General features: G+C 43.3%; 1 protein-coding gene across 11 annotated transcripts in view; it reads right to left on the bottom strand.

Moving 5' to 3' along the window:
* Positions 1-1,735: 1,735 nt before the first annotated feature.
* Positions 1,736-20,597, bottom strand: part of DUSP22 (dual specificity phosphatase 22) — a 76,274-nt gene continuing 57,412 nt past the window's right edge. For 4 of the 11 annotated variants that reach the window (XM_082732157.1, XM_082732154.1, XM_082732155.1 and 1 more), the window contains 3 exons: positions 17,326-17,400; positions 14,129-14,300; positions 1,736-13,651 (listed from right to left, as the gene is read on the bottom strand). In XM_082732157.1, coding sequence (XP_082588283.1) covers positions 13,469-13,651; positions 14,129-14,300; positions 17,326-17,400 — 430 coding nt within the window. In that variant the 3' untranslated portion in view covers positions 1,736-13,468. The remainder of the gene's footprint in view (positions 13,652-14,128; positions 14,301-17,325; positions 17,401-20,597) is intronic. The other 7 variants (XM_082732161.1, XM_082732160.1, XR_014312201.1 and 4 more) reach the window with 6 other exon arrangements.

The raw sequence follows: 20,597 nt of genomic DNA, 5'->3' as shown, positions 1-20,597 counted from the left end.
CAGGTGTTAAACCAGGTCCTGTCCATTCCACAGAGTGCTGGTATTTCTGCAATTCTCAAAGAGGCAAAGAAGGTCCCAAGTACATTTCTTAAAAATTGGGTTGGTGAGCAGGAAGGACTCAGTGAACAGAGGGGCTTTTTATTCACAGACTGCTGGTCCAGAACATAAGAGATAGCAAGCATGTGGCTCCAAGGAGGCACATTGGCAAGGAAACAGGAGAAAAGTTGCAGGAGTGAAAGCACAGATTTTGGTGCCCTGGAGTTCTGGAGCTGGAGGGCAGAGAGGGGAGTCAGGGGACTCTTGGCTGCAGCAGAGTCAGGGGATCAGGGGCTGAAGCCATGCTTGCTGGCCCAAGGAGTGTAGCAACCACCTAAATAAAGCAAGGCTACAAAAGGCTCTGACAACAGGCAAGGTTGGGAGGAGCAGAGAAAACTACAGGATCAGTGATTTGAACAAGAGTTCATGGTAGAACAGAATATGAGCACCTACTATGCACCAGGCCCTGTCTTCAAGAAGCTGAAGGTCCATTGGCACAGGCCTATACTTTATGTTAGAGAAATGGACTTAATGATTTTCAGCACAGGGGAAGGACAAATTTTATGACTCGGGGTCATCAAAACTTCACAAATATTTAAATTAGGTCCCATCAGCAAACATGGGGGTGAGGTGCCTAGGTGGCTCTGGCGGTTAAGTGTCTGCCTTTAGCTCAGGTCATGATCTCAGGGTCCTGGGATAGAGCCCCATCTCAGGCTCCCTGCTTGGCGGGGTGCTAGCTTCTCCAACTGACTCATCCCTCCCCCAGGGAGGGATGTGCTCATTGTCTCTCAGATAAATCTTTTTTAAAAGATGTGTACTGTGATTTTTGCAATAGAAGAAGTAATCTTAATAAATTATATGTACATGGAATTATTTTATATCTGACTCTATGAAACATATTAAGGGAAGTGGCAATTTAAAGACACATAAATGGGCATTCTTTGACAAAGAGAAAAGGGGAAACTTTAGCCTCCATTAACCTCTTGTGAAATGTAGAATTTTTTATAATGAGCCTCTTAATGGAAGGAATACCCACAGGAGAATAGCACAGGGAAAATAAGACAGCTTTCTTACCCAGTGTCCTCAAAAATAACCACAGTAATCTTTAATTATCTTTGAAGACAGAACACAGAAAAAATCAAAGAAACATGTGAAAAGCTGGAGAATTTTCATTATCTTTTCACTGCTGTCTCTACAAGGAAAATAAAATGGAAACAGTTAGCCAAATCTTAGGTGGTAGGAAATGTGTTAAAAGTAAATTAGAATAAGGAACAGGCTCTGAAAAACAATCTGAGGGGTTTGAAGGGGCGGGGGGTGGGAGGTCGGGGTACCAGGTGGTGGGTATTATAGAGGACACAGATTGCATGGAGCACTGGGTGTGGTGAAAAATTAATGAATACTGTTATGCTGAAAATAAATAAATAAATAAATAAATAAATAAATAAATATGGAAAAAAAAAAGAATAGGGAGCAGGGCACCCACTGACACAGGCTCTTTTGAAATCATACAGGTTTTCAGGGCCTCCATTATTGCTTAAGGAGAGAGGACTGATACAGAATGAAGAAAAGTGAAGCACATAAAAATGTGTATTGTTTTTCAAGAAGGACCTTGTGAACTTAGAAGCATACTTGTACATTTGACACCCGATACTCTGTTATAAGTAGTGATCATGGAATGAAAAAAGAATAATAAGGGACATTTTATGCATGCTGTAAAAATGTTCTTTTATTGAATTTTATATTGGTTATCATGTCAATAAATAAAGACAGAAATATCACAGTAAAATGAAAAAGCCATGTATGAATACTTTTTAATTACAATAATACATGTTGAAAAATGGGGGAAACATATATACCTAGATGTTGGTCTGTGACATTAATGAGTAATTACAATTTGTTTTTGAGCCTCCTCAAATTTATCGATGACTTCGTCAAAACAGAACTTCTCCTTATGTTAGATTTGTCAATTGATCTTCACTCTTCATGGATCATAGAATACTTGCTTTATTTTAATTTTGAAAAATTGCTTTCAGTGGAGCAACATACATACAAGTAGTTAAGAAAGGTGTTAAACAAAAGGATAAGATTGGGAGAGATGCAAAAAAAGAAGACATTTCACATCAAATTCCATAAATAGCACATCTGTATTTCTTTGGGGCCAATTCTGGTGGTCTTCTAATATGTCTGCAATCAAAAAATTGTAAGGACAAGCAAAAATCCAAGTGGCCACTCAGAATGCCAGACTGAAGGGACTGCATGTAACATCCTTGGGTATGTCAAATCTACTCTGCAAGTGCAGAAATGCAATTATCACAGTTTGGATTCCAGATATTTCTGAATTTATTGGAAAAGAAAAAACAAACAGAAAACCCCCAAAATAATAGACAAGCTGATTCCCTATATCCCAGTCCCGCCCATTAACTGGGAGTTCTCCACATTTACTTCCATACAGAACATGCTGTTAATAAAGGATTAATAAAAACACGGACATTTTAAGCTTATGCATACATTGTTTAGACTTGGAACTTAGATCAACAGGGGACCTGGGTGGCTCAGTCAGTTAAGGCTTGGACTCCCAGTTTTGGCTCAGGTCATGATCTCGGGGGTCATAGGATCAAGTCCCAAATCAGGCTCTGTGGTCAGTGGAGAGTCTGCTTGTCCCTTTCCCTCTGCTCCTCCCTCTGTTCTTTCTCTTTCTAAAATAAATAAATAAGATCTTTACAAAAAAGAACTTAGACCAATAAAATAATTTTGGGGGGGGGGAGATATATTTTATCACTGGAATGGTTTAAGACTGCTGGATCTAGCTGGTAATAAAAGACAGATTATCTTTTAGTTACTTGTTACTAAAATTTGTTTTTTTCAGGGGTGCCTGGGTGGCTCAGTGGGTTCAAGCCTTTGCCTTCAGCTCAGGTCATGATCTCAGGGTCCTGGGATTGAGCCCTAGATAGAGCGCTCTGCTCAGCAGGGAGCCTGCTTCCCCCTCTTTCTTTGCCTGGCTCTCTGCTTACTTGTGATCTCCGTCTGTCAAATAAACAAATAAATCCTTTAAAAAAATTTGTTTTTTTCAATAAATCTCTGGTGGCTACTGAGGCTGCAATCATTGTGAGGAGGGACATTTGGAATCCCTTAACTCCTGGTGTTGCTTTCATGCTTCCTCGATACCCAGCTCTAATCTGAGAACTGAGGAGAGAGGAATGAGAGAGGAGTGAGAATGGGACAGGAGGACAGAGAGGAGGACAAGGGGAGAAAGGGAGAGGAGGCATGGGGAGGAAACAAGGGGAGAGGGCTTCTAGTTGCCAGAGACACCCAATTGACCAAGCGACATTGGAGGCTCCAACACTGGAATTTGGGTGTATTCTGGGTAGCCCTGCTGTGTGAGACACTGGGGAGAAGTATCTCTACAAGGCTGCACTTTAGCACCAGGTGTCCCTGGAGAGTGTCAGGCTGTCTTTCCCTGCAAGCATGGTAAGAGTCGCTGAGCTCTGGCCTCTCAGGGCTCCCTTGCTTGGCAGCTCAGGCCATTCTTCTGGGGCAATCAGTCATGCCTGCCCTTAGGCTCCTCTCGTGGAGAGAAGGTGGGACTATCTTATAGCCTGACAGCCCCACTGGCCCATAAGCCTCCTGCCCTCCTCTCACCAATAATCTTTTGTAACCCTAACTCTGTTTCTGCTTCTGGAGAAAGCAAACCAGCACTGTCTGTCACTACTTCAAGATGGTCATTATCTATGTCGTCTCACTTGGTAGATTCATCTTTGGAGAGGTCCCATGGGGCATCTGGTCCACATGAGCCTGTTTCCCTCCTAACTGCCCTACCTTCCTACTTCCAGCCCATTCTGATGGGCCCAAATCTATCCAAGGCCCACCCATATCTGCCCACAGTTTACAGTTCAGGACAAGATTAGCCATTTTACTTTCCATAGTCATCTTCTCTAAGACAGGTCCTGGACTCCAAGTACACTCTGTTCACTCCTGTTTGTGCCTTTGCTTGCATGTCACCCTCTGCCCAGGATGTCCTTCACTCTTCTTCCAAGTTTTCCATCCCCAGCAGGACACTTTCCATGGCCTGCAGTCATGATTCTGTGCTCCACATTTGTTCACAGAATATTTGTGAATATACACAAGGCTCTCTCCAGCTCAAAATCTGAAGGCAAGGCTGCCCTGCCTAATTTGTCCTTTCCCTCATGGCACATAGTGCTAACTCTGTAAGCATCTCATGACATAGTTTTCCCAGTGAGCCGCAGGCAATATGGCATGATTGAGGCACTGCAAACTCTCCTCCCTCCTCTTCATGGGCTTCAGGACGGGGTAGGGACCTCTCACATGGGCACAATTTGTAGCAGAGGCTCAAATGTCATGGCTGATGGCCTTAATGTTGAGGGTGTCATTTCTCCAGAGAGGCCATAGGAAAGCACAGATCAGCAGGGGCATACTGGCAGACATGGATGCTTCTAAAAGCTTTCTAAAGATGAAAGCAGTGAGTCACAGGCCAAGCTCCAGATAGCATACTTCAGGACAAAGTGTGTAGGAGAACCCAGGCTCCCCACTCAGACCCACTTTTAGTATCAGCTTGTTGACACTTAGATACTTCTTGGAAGCTTGTGGCACTTCCTCCATCCTATCACTGTGTCTCCACCCTACCCACGGCTGAGCACCAGGGCTGCCTATTGTACGGTAATCACACTGTTCTGTCCCCCATGGACATAGCATGCAAAATCCTCTGCTGGCCAGCTTCCCATTAGGTACAGGGAGATAGGACAAGAAGATAATAGATGGGAAACTTCTACTCTGCTTCCTCCAAGTCTCCCTTCTTAAAGACCTGCCTCAGGTACCCCTGCATGGCTCACTTTTTACTTGACTCTAGTAACTCCATTTCTCAGCCCTGGCCCTCAGCCCCAGGGGTTGGACGGAGGTCCTGTCAGTCTCTGGTTGCTTTGACATCTACTGTTGCTTTCCACGTCTGTTTCCATGTGAGTTATTTGACTTAGGTGGCAGCAAATCCCTGAGCTTCTTGAAAAAACTTCACTGAGGTTCCTCTATTTGTATAATGATGGCACATCAAGGACAGAATACCATCTGCTTAAAGTACCAGCACTCTCTTTCCTTTTCCTGTACACACATGGGCCATTCTATGTTCTTGCAAAGGGCCTCCTGGAGCCCTAGGGTATCTCAGTACTCTGCCTGCTACTCTAGGCTAAATCAGAAATACTTAGAGATATGTGTGGCAGCAATAGTGTACACACAATGGCCAGGCTTTGATGAAAAGAAAAAAGAAATGCCTTTCTCATGTGCCTATTTAACTATACTTACCTATCTTCCACCTTAATCTTCCCACTAGGCCTCTAATCTAACATAAACCCATCTTCAGAAAAAAACTTGAACATGAGTACACATGACTGTCAGCATTTTATTAGCTTAGCCTCCCAGGGGTAGTGACATTTAGGGACACCTGAGCCAGATTCCTTGGATTACAATCCTCACTTGGTCACTTTCTGGCCCTGAGACTGGGTAATGCTCAAGTTCTCTAGAACTTAGTTTCTCCCATAGTAAAATCTATCCCATAAGATTGTCGTCAGAAGAGATTTCAAGAAAAAGTCTCAATGCCAGCTTCTCTCCCACATTAAGTGCTGAATAACTGTTGACCATCAAGAGGCTGATTGTCTTGTAACCTACATGGGAGCTCTTCACAATTAGAAAGGCCTTTCTAGACACATAAAATGCTACCCAGGAAGGCTATGAGGCTGTCTCTGGGCATATCACTGTGCCAAGACACATGGTGTCCTCTAGCTCTGCTCATCTCTTCTACAGAGCTTCTTTACTCTAGTCTTAGAAGAAGTTCCCCACATGAGTGGATTGCCTCCTCTGGGACTTCCCCAAGGTATTCCAGAGAATGGGGATTAAAATGGACCTTAGTCAGGCCTGTCTGGCCTGTGACTATGTTGGCTGCCTGGTCACCAGAGAGACCTTGGCCTCTCATCTCCTCCAACCTACTCTATCAGGACCTGTGCCTTTCTGCTCTTGGAAGGTAGAAGATGATGGGAAGGGGTTCTGGCAAAGCAGAAAATAGGCCTGTCTGCTGTAGGATAGTGAATTATCAAGGCATGAAATGGGCTTTAGCCCACATCTTCAGTACACCTCTGGGATGCCCCTGATTTTGGGAGATTCATGAAGGCTTCTGCAAACAGTTGAGAAATGGTCTTCTCCTTTCACACCTTCCTGCCTTTCTCTCTGCCACCACATCAGTGTGGCTTAACACAAACCAAGGAGAATCCAAACATCTGACCCCTGGCACATGACAAACTTCTCTAGGGACTCCCATTCTGAGGAAGCTCGGTTCTACTTGGGTCTCTTGCCTTGAAGGGCACACCCTTTGCAAAGCAGAAGGTGACATTTCTTCAGTGCACATGTGAGGGTTTTTGATTTTTATTTTCCAAAAAGGCTCCATATCAATGCCTTGGGGAAACCCATAGCCAACAAACAAAAGGCAAACCTGATCACCAGAAAGTATGGTTCCTGTTTGTGCTGGTTTGGCCACTTCTGGTGAAGGGCACAAGAGGCTGAGGGCAAAGCACGTGGTGATCGATCAACAGACTTGAAGGGGAGAGACTCCATGTTGATGGCAATGTTCCATTCATGACATATTTGCTTGTCACTGATATGTATCCTGGAAGACTGAGAAGCTAAACGGAAAGGCCACTGTAATGAGGCCTCCTTGGGTCAAGTTGGGCAAATAGACAAATGGTGTGATCAGCATAAACTAAATTATTTCTAGAAGAAATTGTTAACCCCACAAAAATCAAAGTTTTATTTTTTTACCTCTGGCTCCTATCTAGTTTTCTTAAGTAGGTCTTTGAATAAAGGATGTGCTCAGGTACAATCCCATTCAATCTATCTCCTAACCCCACCTCTAACTAGTCAACATCACACTCAGAATGTTGAACTGCCTAGTAATTTCAGTCACCTGCTAAAATAGATCTTTTGACACCAGACTCTAATAAGTGAACTGGAAACTTCAGGAAAATTAACTGCAAATTACTAATTCCTGATCAACAGTTTGCATAGATATCCAGAGCCAAAATAAACCTAAACTTGCAGATGTTCAAATACGGACTGGCAGTTCTTTCCCCTGATGGAAAGAGACACAGGCACAGCACTTGCAACATTTAGTCGGATGCTTATTAGGTGGTTAAGCCTTAGCTGCAAAATAGATACTAATTTTGATTACTAATTTTGGTACTGGCTGAACTAATTATGTCCTGTTACTGCAGTGACAGGTCTCAAGATCTAGAGTGGGGATAGGAAAACAAGAGCAAAGTGTCAAGATCTATCTGCATGATGAAATGTGGCCAGTGCATTACATGCATTCAAGTCCATGACAGTCTCAATGAGCCCAAGGCCTCAGGAGACCCTACTAAATTCTAAGAAGTGAATGATTGATATGCTCAAGCCTCCAGTGACAAGTCAAATGCAGCTTTTTTCCCCCCTCCTTCTTTGCAGTTTCTCTCTTTCTCTGGGCAATAAAAAGGAAAGGGAAGAAGAACTTCCCTCTGAAGTCTTGGTGATTTCTTGTTAAGTACATATATAAATGTAAGCATGTTGAAAGCACATTCTTAATAAAATTATTAATAACTTAGGGTCAGGATGGGAGGAGTCATCTAGTGTGGGATCACAGGGTTTTGATTTTTAGTGTGTTCCCTATTTTTATGACTAGATACTGGTGTGCAGAGCAGCCCTTCGTGACTAGCTCTAGTTGTGCAATATGGGCTCTGACATTTCCTTGGGTGCCCAAGTACCTGCCATTTAAGGTACCCGAGCTCAAGTTACCCTTGATTTTGCACACATGACTCCCCTGAAAGCTAAGGATTTCTCTAAAACTAATAAAAACATAAGACACAGGTGTATGTGCACACACACGCAGACACACACACACATGCACACAAATCACCAGATTTTATAAGCTGTCTCTATGCAAGAGGAACACAAAACAGACCCAGAAGTTGGAAGTGAGGTTCCCTGCTGAGGCAGAAACTAGAAAGAATAGGCACCCAATAAATAAGAAAAAAAGCCACTAGTGGGAACCTATCCCCACAGAAAAGCATAAATGCTATTGAAGACACATAAGGATACCCAAGGTTAATGAAGGTGCTCTAGTATTGCAAGGAGCACTGGAACTGTTCCTTGGAACACTGAAAAAAAAACAAAATAAAATTTTTTAAAAAATGAAGGTGCTCTAAAAACGTGATTTAAGTCCAAGATAACCTTGGGCAGAGAGAGTACATAAACTTGATGGTCCACTAGACCCTGGAAAGGTAACCTCAGGGAGCAAAATAGGAGCCTGGTAGAAATACCACTTAAGTATGTTATGGGAATATCAATCTGATTATGGGGCACACCAGATCAGGATTATCCCCCACCTCCTGCCAAGGCTCTTAGCTCCATGTCCATCTCATAAGACAATGCCTAATGATTAATTTGGCTTCCTCCAAAATCCTGACAATGAAAGAGAGATAGCCTAGTGAATAAAATTGGTTTTCATAAAGCTACTTTTTTTTTATCTTTCACAATAAATTATAAAATTGGACATTTGAGTTCCACATTGTTATGAATCTAGTTCCTGGGAGTCTGTCCTGGGTGCATGGATAAATTTGACCTAATCTGCAAAGCTGGGATGATTGTCCTTGGAGGCCCCAGGTCTGGCAGTCCCCTTAAATCTAACCTTGACATTTCAGAGCCCACACACTGACATCAAAGGAAAGGAGGATGTTGACACAAAGGACCATTGTGTTGGAAGCAAGATTCCAGAGTGTAAAGGCCACAAAACCCATAGTCCCCCACATTCAATCCAGTACTGAGCGCATTGGCTTCTCTCTTCCCAAACTCCCTCAAGCCCAAATCCATTTGCCTTTTTTTTTTTTTTTTTAAAGATTTTATTTATTCGACAGAGAGAAATCACAAGTAGGCAGAGAGAGAGAGAGAGAGAGGAGGAAGCAGGCTCCACGCAGAGCAGAGAGCCTGATGCGGGGCTCGATCCCAGGACCCTGGGATCATGACCCAAGCCAAAGGCAGAGGCTTTAACCCACTGAACCACCCAGGCGCCCCTCTATTTGCCTTCTTGGTCCCTCTTCATCTCTATCACCATGACCCTGTTCAGGGCATCATCTTCCATCACCTGGATGACTATAACAGCTGTCCCGACTGGCCTCCAATATGGACCCTCCATTCTCCACCTACACACCAACCAACCATGGTACTTGCTTGCTCTAGCAAGTTCAGCCAGCCCCCACCTCTACTCATTACATCTGCATAATGGAATGCATGCTTCTTGTGAGGCTCTAAGCTCAGAAATCAGCCCTGTGGGAAGCTGGCAGGGCATGACCTCTGAGCTTGATTAGCTCCAAGGGCTAGTATAAGAAGTAAACCAGTTACTGAATACTAATATATATACAGATACTAAGCAATGGTATCAACCTGGCTGACAGGGCCCTTGCTTGTGTGTACAGTTTTGTCAGTATCACTTACTAACAGTGCCCACTCCTTGGTTCTTGCTTTAGTCACACAGAGTGTCTTAGGGTCATCCCAGTGCACTGTGCTTCCTTATGCCACCATGTTAACACACATGCTGGGTCTCTGCCTGGACTCCCCTTCCTCCCACTATGCCCAACTAATTTTAGCTCTTAAGCTTGAAGTCTCAAATTAGGTATTACTTTTTCCAAGATGCCTTCCCTGAACACTGCCTTCCTCACCCTGAAACTGGAATGGTTTTTCTCTTCCCTTCCCCTGCCACATAGCACCAGGAGCACCTATACTAGTCCTATGACCCACTCTGTAATTGTTAATTTTCCTAACTGGCAACTCCACTGATGGGGCCCCAATCAAACCCCCCAGGGAGAAAGGGGTGTGTGGGGGGTTGGAAGCAACCAAAGAGAGGTTCTGGCTTCACTAGCCATTGTGCTTTGCTGCAGGGGTGCTGGTTCTCCCTTGACCCTCATTAGAGCCTTATAAACTTCTATGTTCAAAGTGCAGGGGCAGCTCAGCTCCTCCCTCTCACTTAACCCACTTATTCTTTTTTTTTTTTTTTTAAAGATTATTTATTTATTAATTTGAGAGGCAGAGATTACAAGTAGGCAGAGAGGCAGGCAGAGAGAGGAAGAAGCAGGCTCTCCGCCGAGCAGAGAGCCCGGTGCGGGGCTCGATCCCAGGACCCTGGGATCATGACCTGAGCCAAAGGCAGAGGCTTTAACCCACTGAGCCACCCAGGCGCCCCTAACCCACTGATTCTTAATCAAAAGATCAAAATTCAAGCAAAGCAGAACTAACATTTTCAGTTTTGGTTGTATTTTTTGGCCTCTTTGAGATGTGAATAAATAAAATAATCCCCTCTGTGAGCTTATAAAGCTTTGCAGTGATAGTCTGTAACCCACAGCACACCAGACAATTATTAGAGGATTATTGTTGGTGCCAGATCTGGTCCTATGGCAAGAAGAGGGGGACAGGAAAGGATGTCAGGCTGTGAGGGGGTGGGTGACCCTACTGGACTGAGTCAGAATAAGCATTTTAATGACTGACACTGATCAGTGAATATCATCCCACACCGGCAGGGGCTGCTGCCAGTTCAGAGGGTCATCTCCATTCCAGCCCCTTTCCTGTGCCCTTCTCAGGAGCTTCCAGGCATTCAAATACAGAATACAGGTGAAGCCTGCCACCTACAGTTAAAGGGTCCATGTATATTAGCTGCTGTATCCACCTGCCCTTAGTTCAGGCCCAAATTATCCCTGGAGTCAGAAGTTAAATCTCCTTCTTCTTCCCCTGGATTTAGACAAGGACAATTTAGGAAATGGACTTAAATCGCTCTTCAAGCCAGTCTGTGTTTCTTCAAATTAAAAGCTAAATATGGAATCAGAGTAAACTTCATTCAACAATGTGCAGCCAGTGTTCATGGAGCACCAGGGCTACGCAGCCTTGTGGCAAATGCAGTAATTCCATTAGTGCCACATATTCAGTGCTCATGTGTGGGCAAGAGAAATATGAGTCCAATTTCTGGATTTTTTTCTGTTCACATTGAGGATCAATTTTTCTCTCATGATGAAATTAATTCACTTTTCCTAAGTGCTCTCTGTACTACCTTCTGTAGGAAACTGTGGCCTCTGCCATTAAACCAGCATTACTGCTACAGGAGCAGATTCTGATCCTGCTTCACAACCCTCACAGGCAGAAACACATATAACATCCACACCTCAGCCAAGGAAAAGTGCATTGCACATGAAGTTAAATGCTCGGTTGCCCTTTGTTAACAAAAATGTGTAGCTTTTGGTAAAGTCCACCAAGGAGAACACAAACCATGGGTAGAGCACACACCAAGAAATATTTCCCAAGCTGGGGAATTTAAGAGCACATAAGCAGAGTTTACACAGCACAATTATCATGAGAAGCAATCATGATTACTAAACAGTTACCAAAACAGTGCAGCAGGGCTCTTGAGATTGCTTTATAAACCCCAAAGTTAAGGTTAAAGAAGTTGCTGTAGCAGTGGCTTTAAGGTAAAAAATATTTTCTCTTGGAAAGAGTATCTTTAGTTCTCAACATATATCATTACACATATATTCAGTTTAAAATGAAAAACAAGTTACACATCACTTCTGGATACTTAAAAATAAACTCTAGGTTGCTTTTCTTTTTGGCAGCACCAGCCTAAACTCTGTGGCTTTGCACTATTTCAGAAACTTCAGGTACATTACAGTCTTCTGAGAAAGGCCCAGTACTTCAGAATTCCTGCAGTAGCTGTGGAGAAAGAACATTACTGGCAACAAAAATGAAAACAACATTTCAAGACCTACAGGAATATATTTAGATGTTCACACATATTTAAGCATTTCAGCTGATATCCTAAATACTTTTTCTGTGACCACAGTTGCATTTCTTTTTGGTTCAAGAACATAAAAAAGTACTTAATAGACAAATTGTTTCAGCTGTAGGTAGAAAATTCCATGGCCATGCTTCACTTTCCTTGTATATATCTGGGGCCTTTGTGGGTGAGAATTTCCCTGGTCCCCAAAGCAGCTCATCTGTGACATATGCTTTATATGCATGGGGAAAGCTGCTCTTCTTAGTCAGAGGCTCTGTTGTTGGTGGGATTCAGAGAAAGTGGGCTGCAACATCTTTTTAGGGAGAAGGCAAGTAAACTTTTTCATTCTTGTAATTTTGTGTGCTTAAACAATTTGAGACTGGACCACAAAATTGCTCACAGAATTCCAGGATCCTGTTGCTCCATGCTGCAAACTACAGACGTGTTGGGCTTGGCCTGAATGTAGAATTTTACCCACCAGAAAGCATTACTGGAGCTCAAGTAGAAATTTGAAAAAGCTCAATGATACTGATGCTTTTGCCCTTTGGATTCAAAAGCAATCATGACGCAACATTTCCAACCATGAGCTGGTTATACTAACAAAAATACTTTTTCAAAAAAACATTTAATGAGGTAGCTGAGATCAAATATCAAATCCACAGCATATATGACGGTGCTTAATAAGTGCTTAATAAGTACGCAGGCATTTTAAAATGTATTTTTAAATGCAAACTTGCTATAGTGCCTAATAAATGCTCTTTCTTTCCAATTCCTGAAGATGCATGCAGATGTTGCAAAGACACCCTTGCAGAATTACAACAGCAAGAAAACAAAGAGGTTGAGAGTAAGTGAAGCTGGACAAGAGGAGAATGGAAGAGAGCTCTGGGCATATAGCTTGGGCTGATGCGGTGTGGTTCCCATGGAACTGAAATATAGTCAGTGCCACTGAGAACATACACCAAGAACTCAGGGACAATATGGGCCGAGATGAGGGTCTTGAGGTGGTAGGAATCACAGCCTAGAGCACTTTCATTAAGATTGAGGCAATGTTCAGAGCACAGCCCCACACATCTTTCAGGGCCCCTGGAACTACCCTCAGGAGGGAGTCTGGCCTCCTGCTGCCCTCACCGTGACCACTCTGGGTTCGGTCTGCTCCCAGCCACAGGCTGGTTTAGGCTGAACAGCTTTTAAGATGCTAACCTCAAATGATTTCCATGTGGAGTCTTGGACAAAAGGAAAGGTGGTGACACCAAGCCTGGCAGCATGGATTCTGTGACTGTTCCAGCAATATGAACATTTGGAGTTCACATGTCCACCCGCATGGGCACACACGCTCAATTGCCTGCACACAGGCGCATGCATGAGATGGTGCGGGGCAGTCAAGCAGACTCTCCAAACTCAGGCAGGGCAGGAGTAGGCAGGATGAAGGGGCCTGGGGCAGGGCTGGTGGATTCATGGAGAGGAAACCTGGATCCACCTTTGCCACCCTCCCTTTCCTGTCCTCCATGGGGGCAGCCAGCACACCAGGGCACCCAGCAGAAATGCACTGAAGACAAGGGATGGGAAGGTAGGCACCAGGTCACTCAGTTACTAGGTCTCTGTCGTATAGTTGCTGTAGCCCAAAGGAGGCAGGGTCTGAAAGCTGCTCCACCGCCTTGTACCAGGCTGGGACTCCACACGCCCTTGCTCTTTATATTTACCCAGAATGTTTTTGGCTTCTTCTGCATCCCGCAAAGGGCTCTCTCCATATTCTTCCTTCAGCCATTGCCGGTACTGGAGAAGTTGAAAACATAACCAAAATGTCACACACACACCCCCCTGCATCTACACAGATTATACCTGTTACTTAATGGTACAGATTTTGTCACATGTAAACAAGGAATAAATGGGTATTGGGCAATCATAGGTCTGTGGTTGGCCAGCCAGTGTCAAGCCAGAGAAATAACTGCTTCTTCTAGGTTTTAGTCTGTGGACACGAAAGCAAGCCAAACCAAGAAAATGGCACTTCGCCCAAAGAGAAATAAACAGACGTTAAATATGGGGTCTGAAGATGGTAAAAGACAACATCCCACAGCTGCAGCTGGTGAACAAGGGGCCAGTGATGACTTTAATTGGGGTGCAGTGGGGCACTCTTGTCCTCTCTGGGCCTTTCAAACTCCAACCTCCATGATCCTAGGTGTGTGCAGAAAGACTGAGGCATCTTTCCAGAGGATGCTGCTCACATCACCAAAGTCCCCTGAGCATGGTTACCTGGTGGACTTCATGCTTCTCGAACTCCTGGAGCTGTCTCTGGAAGCCCAGGTTGGGGTTGGCACAGGATCTCCCTGCACGCACAGTGTGCAGGGCATCCTCCCAGCCAAAGTCGGTGACGGTCATGATGTATGCGATCACCAGAGTCACACTCCTGGAGACGCCGGCCAGGCTGCAAGGGCCAAAAGAACCCACAGGGGCAAGGGGTTTTAGTCCATGAGTCTATCTCTTGATTCATCAAGATCAGGGGATTCTGTGGCTCTCATTTTAGAAAGTCTTCCTGCCTCGGACTATGAGTGGACAGCAAGCCAGTATGAAATTACTCAGAAACATAGGCATCAGTGCCTGTGTTAGCCTCTTTTTTTTTTTTTTTAATTTTTTACAGATTTTTCTACTATCGCTTCTGGCACCAGTTTTATGATTCTCTATGCTCCTGAGCCCTTCTTCAGATAGTCCCCATTTCCTTGGGCAGAAAAAATAACTAACTAATGCACGTTGAGGGAACTTGAAGGGTCTGGGATCTATGCAATAAATCTATTTACAACCTGCAGCAGTTTAGAAGGTTTCTTTTTTTTTTTTTTTTTTTTTTAGGTCTGGTTTTCTTAGATAAATGAAGGCTAGATCTATAACTAAAAGCCCATTAAATACAGAAGCTCTTATAAAACAGTTTGTATTCTTCTTTAAATAACTGAGCAGAGCACAAGAGTGGGCACATTCCACGTGCTCTGGGATGTGGGGGGTCAATAATGGTTAATTATATCTAGCCGGCTGAGTAAGGGGGCCAATTTTAAATGCATATGCAAATTAAGGTGGTCACAGAAGGCTGTGCTGTGTCAGATTTAGAGTGTTCTAGCAACGGTTTAAGATGGGGAAGTTTAGCAAAATTCTCATTTTTAGAAAGGCCTATCTTAGATTTATATAACCATATGAAGTACAAATTCCTAGAATATCAGGGCTACACATATTCAAATAATGATAATAATAATAATAATATAACCATTCTTACATAGTGTCTCTTCCTTAAGCTTTTATATCAGAAATACTGAGAGAGCTTTTAAAAAATACATCCTCTTTGGCGGCAAACCTGGAGATTCTAATTACCAGGAGCCACAGAAGCCCAGGGACAGCATTATAGAACTCCCCTCATATGGCTCTAACTGTATCCCCTCAAATTCCTTAAAGCAATGTAGATGAACATTATAAAATCTACAATTTGTTACATGTCCTACTCTTTTTTAAAGTAAAAAAAAAAAAAAGTAAATCACACAATCTTAAGAACTGCATAAAACCAGCAAACATTATCTCCCTGCTTTCCTAATACAGATTACAGACCCTTAGAACAGATTAGTTTTCATGAACAGCTCCTCTGGATATCATGCATTGGATCTCTTCTGTCATAACAGAACTGTCACCAACTTCAGCAGCAACCCAGCCCAGGAGACATCACTTTACATTTCCAAAGAGCTTTCACTAAAATAGCAACTTTTCTGGGGAAACTCAAAAGACTGTGAAGCTTTTTTTTTTTTTTTTAAATCTATTTCACAACAGAATATTGTCTTTTAAAATATCTGAGTATAATTGACATATGTTACATACTTTCAGGTGTACAACATAGTGATTCTATAAGTTTACATTATGCCGTGCTCACCATAATTGTAGCTGCCATCCAACCCTGTTAGACCATTGACTGTATTCCCTACTCCTTTACTCCTATGACTTGTTCATTCCATAACTGGAAGCCTACATCTCCCACTACCCTTCACCCATTTTGCCCATCCTCTTCCCCCTTCCCCTCTGGCAACTATCAGTTTGTTCCCTGTACTTATAGGTCTGGTTCTGCCTTTTGATTTTTTTTTATGTGTTTTGTTTTTTAGATTCCACATATAAGTGAAATCACATGGTATTTGCTTTCTCTGATGTATTTCACTTAGCATAATACCTCTCAGTCTAGCCATGTTGCTGTGTTGCTGTAAATGGCAAGATCTCTCTTTTTTTAATGGCTGAGCAATATTCAATATGGAGTCTGACTCAATATAGAGAAGAAACATGCTCAGCCTGCACTTTGATAAACAGCAGAGTTCTGGCTCCAGAATATTGGCTCCTGGTTCCTTTGACATAACAGTTATGTGATGTGTATGAGTACTAGCAGTAATGAATATTTCATAATGCATATTTTCAATTCATTAAATTGTACACCTGAAAGTAATGCCAACTATATTTCACTTAAAAATAAAACAAATAGGGGCACCTGGGTGGCTCAGTGGGTTAAGCCACTGCCTTCAGCTCAGGTCATGATCTCAGGGTCCTGGGATCAAGCCCCGCATCGGGCTCTCTGCTCAGCAGAGGGCCTGCTTCCCCCTCTCTCTCTGCCTGCCTCTCTGCTTACTTGTGATCTCTCTCTCTCAAATAAATAAATGAAATCTTTAAAAAAAAATTAAAAAATAAAAATAAAAATAAAGTAAAATATGAGAGCTAACATTCACTGAGAGCCTACCACATGCCAGGCACAGTGCTAAGAACTTTGTGTGCATTGTCTTTGGGTTGTGTGTATTATAGCATTTTCTTTGCAATGTGTATGTACTCATTTATATGTATTCGTATCTATACAAAGTGTAGCTGAATGCAGATGGAGAGCTGTATATAAACTGTTTGATTCTAAGAGTCTATTCAGATCTTTTCAAAGCAAAGTACGAAGCTAAACACATATAAAAGCCCCCATCTCTAAAAGGAGAAGAAATGGTCATTCTGGTATTACACTCATGCAGTGCTAAACACGTGCTAAATACGTGATCAAAACTCTCCAGAAAGAAACAGTGTTTTGAAAGAGCACTGAGGGATGATCCCACAAAATCTGTACCCTCCATAGGAGGCTATTCCAAGGGAATAATGGACATGGGTTAGAAAAGAGGTTCCTGTCCAGTAGCCTTGACAGACCCAACAGAAATCCTAACTGTGGAAATGAAAATCCTAAGTGAAAATGAAAAAAAAAAATTATAGCGTTCTCTTTCATCAAAAACAAATGAAGACTAACAGATGACCCCTGATGGCAGGGGTCAGATAGAGTGTGTATTCAAGATTCAGAGAGCAGACAGAACTATTAGGAGATGAAATAACTAATCTAAACACACAGAAAAACCACTGAGAGAAATCAGGCTGAGCAGAAGCAACAGGCTATGATTAGGCAGAGGCATACATACCAGTGTACAAGACAGCCCTCACCCCTGAGGCGGCACTCATGAATGAATTTAATACTTTCTTTGAAATGTCTTGTCCTGTGGGGGGAGAAAAAAGAGAGAAGTGACATCTCTCTACTTTACTCAACATATGATGAAAAGAAAAATCCACCTGAGGTTTCTTGAAAAGGTCTCAGAGTCCCACAGCTTTAAAACCATGGTCACACTGTCTGGGGCTGGAGCTGCCTCAGCTTTAGAATCTGTCACACACAATGCTGGGACCTGGGGAGGGCTGCCCATCTTCTGGGATTTTCAGAATTTCTTTGCAAGGAATCCCTGAAACACAGAGTTGCCACTGACTGGTATGTGTGGGGGGTGGTTTCTGCCTAGCCCAGGGGTTGGTTGGAGCCACTGAATGTTCAAGAGCATACTAGTGACCCCACACTGATGATCTACACACCAGCTGTGCACATTCAATAACATCCAGGTGAAGAAGGTGCCTGTATCCTGCAGGCTCCCCAGTGCTAAGAGGTAGTTTACTTTTGATGATCTGAAAAACCTAATAATACCCTCCCATATTGGTCTCCCTTGACTTTGTTACATCCTGTCAGCATGTTGTCAGAGGGCTGTAGGAAAAGGGAAAATAGAGCTCCAATCCCTGCTCAGCCACTTACTGGCTGTGTGACCTTGGGAGAGTCACTTAGTTTCCCTTAACTTCAGTTATAAAGTGCAAATAATGTCTTACAATGTTGAACAAGGTGATATATGTCAATATACTTTGCAAACTCTGAAGTCCTTTATGACAATGAAACCATGATCCTTACTTCTTCTGACCCTTAGCTTTTTTAACACCCTTTCTCCTGAATGCATGTACCAGCATCATTTAGAGCATGTTCTGGACTGACTGGTAGGCTAATTATAAACACTCCAAAGCACCTACAGAGTACATGCTTTTGGAGGTCTTCTACCTTTGATTGACTTACAGAGCAGCAAAAGACCTAAAGTTGCTCATGGAATAAAACCATCCTCTTTTAAACACCAACTGAGTACTATTTACTGGACACTGCAAAGCTGCAGGAGGTTCATGGAAGACTGAAAATTAGTTTCCAACCACACAAGCTAGGTCTATTGTTTCATGAAGGATAATAGGACAAATGAATGTAATAATGAGAAATTCAGGTATGGCATAACAAACTCAGCCAGGTATTAAATACAGAAGAAACTTAGCAACCTAAGTAGAGGTGTCCAGCTAGATTAAGATGGAGGGACAAAACAGGAAACTATAAATGTGCATGCATACACATACATATTCCATAACCAGCCATAAGGCATGATCAAAAGTCCTAGGGAATCGAACCCAAGGACTCCACTTACTTAAAGTCTTTAACTATGAGAACATTGCAAGACACACTTCCGCTAACTTTCCCAGGCACAAATGCTCCCAGACATACACTTATAAAATGACTCCGGGCATTGCAACTATACTCACAAATGCTGGCTTGCTCTAAAACAGGCAAGAAAAGATTCCTGCTGTAATTCCTGAAAACTGAAATGTCAGTACTGAAAGAGATCTCAGAAAGGATTGTAAGGCAGAAAGCTGGAAGCCGGGCAGTGAAGCTGAATGCACCAGAGGGGTGAAGGGATGGGGCCACTGTGATGTGACTGGAAGAAGCCTGGCCCACTGGAGGCAGGAGAGAAGGCTCAGTGCTGTTAGAGCTTGTCTCTCAAGCAAAAATAGTCTGCAGTGAAGCCTTCCAATTTTTAAGTATTGAAACTGTGGCAGACATCTTGAGTTGTGCTGATTTCATTTGGGGCAGCAAAGTTTGTCAGGATAGTCCCCCTTCCCTCTGATTCCAGCCACGGAGAAGAAAAGAAAAGGTTGTGGGGTAGGGACTTCTGGAAAAGTTTTCTCTTCCTAATGAAAGTTATCTATCTCTGCCCCAGTTTTCCTGCTAGGAAACTGGAAGTAAGCGTCATGCTTATAGCTGTATCAGCTGCCCTGTAACCACAGATGATAAGCCGCTGGGGTGGAGAGGCAGCAGGATGCAAAGGGAGACCTCAGGGTACTGATGCCCGGGCCTGGGAGCACCCACCACTAGGTTTCTTAGTCAAGGCTTAAAGTAAATTTCTCTGTAACTTAAAACATCATCACCCTGCTCCTTTAGTCAAAGACAATCTACCTGATAACAACAACCAATTCAACACTTTTAAAAACACTGAGCTAGGTGGCAGCTGAGTGGCCCAGTTGGTTAAGCTTCCGACTCTTGATCTCAGCTCAGGTGTTGATCTCAGGGTTGTGAGTTCAGTCCCCACATTGGACTTCACATCTCAGTGTGGAGCCTACTAACAAAATAAATAAATAAATAAATAAATAAATAAATAAATAAAAGAAAGTAAAAACATTGAGCCAACTCATCTGGCCTAGGAGTGGCTACAGGCTGCCCATCTGCCATCTGCTTCATGCTTTACACAATGCAACCTGTCCTCCTCTGTTGGTCACTGTACACAGCAGACATGCCAGAGGGTAGGGTGGGTCTGACTGCAGATCCCAGTACCAGGACAGGCTGCCCAGAAATCAGAGCTCATCCCTGACTTCAGTCTAGCAGTGGCCTAGAGGGTATACATTTGTCCACAAGGTCGGCCATGCTGGGGGAGCCAAAGGTTCTGAGAGTCCTCTCCATGCCTGCTTATACTCATGCCTGTCCTTTATGGGTCTCTTTCTAGTTGAGCAGAGCTGCAACTGAGACAAGACGGGTAGGGAAGAACACAGCAAATAGAAGAGGAAAAACAAATCTCGAAATGAATGATAACTGCCTGAGTAGTGAGCAAACCACAGACTGCTCCAGAACACAGTGCAAAGGCCCGAGTGACGTGAAAGTTACCAGGGCCCTTGAAGTGAGTAGGACTTCGTGTTTTAGGGGAACATGGTCAGTGCTGTGGAGCTCAACAAGATCGTGCAAAGTGATAACAAACGAATCCCTTTACTAAAACCTGAGAGTGGTAACAACTACTTCTATCTGGATTTTATTCCATGTACCAAACCACATGCACAATGAAACCCAGGTCTTAAATACTGTGGGGTGTATCTGGGTTCAAAAGTCAGTCTTTCCTGTCCTTTCTCAGGATAAGACCGTGGGGTGGGAGTGGGGTCAGTAGGGCAACATGCAAACCTGCCAGAGCCTAGAGAGTGTGTGTGAAAGAGCTAAAGGGCCAAGGAAGTCATGAGGAGGTGCCCCCACCTCCTTTCCAGCCCTTTCCTCTTTCAGTTCTAACCGTACCAACCTTAAGTCTAGGAC

This window comes from Mustela nivalis, assembly GCF_964662115.1.
Source record: "Mustela nivalis genome assembly, chromosome: 5".
In the NCBI taxonomy this organism is placed as follows: domain Eukaryota; kingdom Metazoa; phylum Chordata; class Mammalia; order Carnivora; family Mustelidae; genus Mustela; species Mustela nivalis.
The sequence above is the reverse complement of the archived record's forward strand: the minus strand, read 5'-3'. Positions and strand labels throughout refer to the sequence as shown.